The 3,517-nt window shown below is 45.5% G+C and overlaps 1 protein-coding gene across 1 annotated transcript in view; it reads left to right on the plus strand.

The window, feature by feature from the left end:
* The first annotated feature begins 2,781 nt into the window (after positions 1-2,781).
* Positions 2,782-3,517, plus strand: part of LOC131207449 (uncharacterized) — a 2,193-nt gene continuing 1,457 nt past the window's right edge. The window contains exon 1 of the mRNA XM_058200062.1: positions 2,782-3,460. Coding sequence (XP_058056045.1) covers positions 2,782-3,460 — 679 coding nt within the window. The remainder of the gene's footprint in view (positions 3,461-3,517) is intronic.

Consider the following 3,517-nt stretch of genomic DNA (forward strand, 5'->3'; position numbering starts at 1 on the left):
GCCTGTTGGCTCTCAAAAGATGCCGCAAACTCTAGATTCCCCTGGTAACAGAAAAATGACCGCAAATGGTAGGTAACCAATGAGTCTTACATTGTCTGATCGCCTGATTTTGATTTTTACACGAAAATGATTTCTATCGATAAACCCCAAAAATTCTACTCTCATGGAACAATCAACATTGAAAACAAACTTGATTAAAATTCGTAACGTTAAACATGAGCAAGAAATCTTTTCAATGTATTTTGAAATGGTATCTTGTTATTAAAAACACAGCCCTCAGTTGGAAAATGACGGCTCTTACGGCATCTAAGATTTGACGCTACGAAACAGAGACACAAAAAGACAAAAAAGAAAAACACCAGTTGAGCACCTTAAAACTTGAAGCCTAATTAAATTTAAAGTTGACAAATTACTATCATTCTAATAAACACAAAAATATTTCATCCCAAATAAATAATTGCAGAAACTAAACAAACATTAGTTCATACTTCTCTATTTTGAAAGAATATTTCGTGTACAGACTATTTTTTGTGTAATTACTTCATACTTCTTTATTCTCTCAATGCGGCTCTTCCCGGTCCAATAATATTAAATAAAATAATTTCTTTTTTTTTTATTTCTTCAGTCTCATCTATTTTGTTTTTGTTTTAAGTTTTTATTCAGCAGCATTTTGTTGTTAAAGTTCAGCATTTTGGTGTTAAAGTTAACATGCGCCCTCAAAGTTCACCTAAAATGAGTTAAAAATGAGCGAAAGATCCAAAAACATTTTTTGTAGATACCATATAATTGTAATCCTGCGAAGGATACCGTAATGAACACCATTGTTATTTTTCTGGCGACATTCCTCCGTAGATCACGGCCTTCCGTACTAAGTTCATTTCCATGTTCCGTTCCTTGGTGAACGTTCCGTTGGTCAAATCAATTCATCCTCTAGACATCGTTAAACAGCCGCCGGTTCATCCGAGTGGTAACGCGGCCACGAGCTCTACCGTTCCAGTACTTCCAACCCCTGTTAAGTACGCCATGCAACACGATTCCCCAGCAACATACGAATGTAGCTCGTCCTTTCGGGTTTGCCGTTCGTGTACGTATCATCATCGACTGGCAGCCCTTCAAGCAGAAAGCCATCATCTGACACGAAGAGTGCGTTCGGGCCCACGTTCCCGGCTGAGGCTGCTTCCAAAGAGCGCCGCGGCATATGGAGTGCGCGTTTCCGTTTCCTGGCGCTGTCGTTGCTGGCGGTTGGCGTTCTTCCGACGGGCCAACGGGTATTTCGTCGTCAAAATAAGCACTCGAAAGGCACCGGGTCCGAGAGCAACCTGGATCAGTGGGGCCCACAAAGGGACACAATGTGTTCAACATGTCATTTTCTTCGAGCGTGCCTGCAAGCGAACATCGCAGACAAATCCTCGCCAGCCTCGGGTTTGGCGACGGCACCGTCGCCGTCGTCGCCGTCGTTGGCCACATTGGGGCGAGCAAACGCTACGAGATCGGGACCCAGTCAAAGCAGGAAGGTGTGAACGATGTTAGTTTTCCCTGTTAGTTTTTCCACCATTCTTGCCACTGCTGGAAAACGCTGGCCGCACGTTCGGGACATTGCGTGGTCCAAAGGTTAGATACACAGAATATGCCATTTCCGCACAGCACAAAAAAGGGACCTACGTGCACATACACGTGCCGCCATCATTTCCAATGCAAATTTGCACATACACAGGCGTGCGGTGCAAAATCGGTGCATTTGCACTGCCCTTCTAGGGTGGGCTTTTCCGCCCAACATTGCAGGGTCTATTGTTTGTGCTTTGATTAAACTGCATCCTAGCAAGGGGTGTCCCGTCTGCCTGGGTGCGTGCGTGGAAGCTCACCTGCCAGCTAAACGGCGCGTTCGGTGGGCCACTTATAATTCGCTCGAACCGAAGTCTGAGCGCCCGTAGTTCGTTGCTGGCAGTTTGCTAATTCTACGTCGCATAATCCTTTTCCCAGATCAGAGCGAAACCCTACCAAGGGGGGTGAAATCCAGCAACTGGTGGGCCTTTGCGTTTGCCCACCTAAATCATCAAACCCAAGAGCATTAGGTAGCTGGAATTGCCCGACGTCCTGGACAAGCACTGATCACGCCGAGCATTCGTAGAACTCGTTCATTCTCATAACTTACCGGCTGTATTCACAAAGACCGGCGAGCAAGTATGTGACACTAATGTTTGTGTTTGGAGTGCAAGAACAATGTTGGAGTTGTACTCATTTTGTATACTTCTATCAATACTAGGTTTGACCAATAGGAGTATGTGCCAATCCTTCTAGAAAATTCTTCGAGGCGAAACACAGCGAAATTTGCGTTACTAATGTGGTACTTAGTACATCAACCGCTAACAAAACCTTTTGATTTGCACAAAGTCTCTAACATTAGGTTACCCCGTCGACTGTTATACTTCAAATCCAACAATAAGTAACGAATTTACTATGCGACTACTAAGATCGTGGTGCGGTTCAGGACAGCAGCTTTCTAACTGAATGAAAATTTCGACGCACCACAAGGCGTCGCTAGCGTGCGATCTTTAATATTTCAGCAACACTCTACCGACGATGGCTCGTCCATCTTTCAGTAAGTAGTCCTTAATTGTTCTCCTAACCTAGCTGGCCGACTAATTGCCGATCAAAGGGATCCTTTAGTTAGATGGCCGAGTGAGCTACTACAAACTGCACGGTGCAGAGAACAGTCAGACAGTGACCGGTTCTCGGAAGAGAAGTTGTACCTATAACCAGCCATAGTGAAGCAATACTGCGATGGTGAAAAATCCAGTCGAAACCTACGACCGCATTATTTCCTGGCAGCATCATGTGTTGCGTATATTGGGACTAGATTGGTACAGCCCCAACCACTCTGTCAGCGGGCTAACTGCGACCATAATGTCGATGGCGCTCTTCTTTCAGTTCGTGTCCTTCTACGACTTGCTGGTGGTATTTCGGAACGATCTGTTCGGTAAAGCCTTCGTCATGTCAACCATCTGTTTCGGATTCATCGGCTGCATGCGCATTTTAGTTGGTCTTGCAAATCGGCACAAGATCCCAAAACTTTTGCAAATGGCTCGTGCCACTTATTCAGTCGGCGGGCGACAACGAGAGACTCGAGTCCTTAAATGGTACACCGAGGTATTTCGAAAGGTAGTTTTGCTATATTCGGGAACTTTTCTGGTCGGTTGCCTGGCTGCCATAATTTTTCCACTGTTGGTGCTGATGTACAGTGGCCAAAAAATACTACCGTTCGGAGTGTTCCTTCCGTACGTCGACCCAAATACTGATACAGGGTACGAGGTGAACTTTCTCTACCAAGTGAGCAGCATCCTATGGGCTCCGCCTGGATTGACTGCCACGCAAAACATGTTCTTCTCGCTGATCATCAACATCTGCGTTCAGTACGATCTGCTGCTGATCCAGCTAGCCGATCTAGATGAGCTGATTCACAGCAAGGCCAGCGATAGAATAATACGCCAGAAGCTTCGCCACATTATCTGCCGCCAGC

The sequence above is a fragment of the Anopheles bellator genome, chromosome 2 (assembly GCF_943735745.2).
Source record: "Anopheles bellator chromosome 2, idAnoBellAS_SP24_06.2, whole genome shotgun sequence".
In the NCBI taxonomy this organism is placed as follows: domain Eukaryota; kingdom Metazoa; phylum Arthropoda; class Insecta; order Diptera; family Culicidae; genus Anopheles; species Anopheles bellator.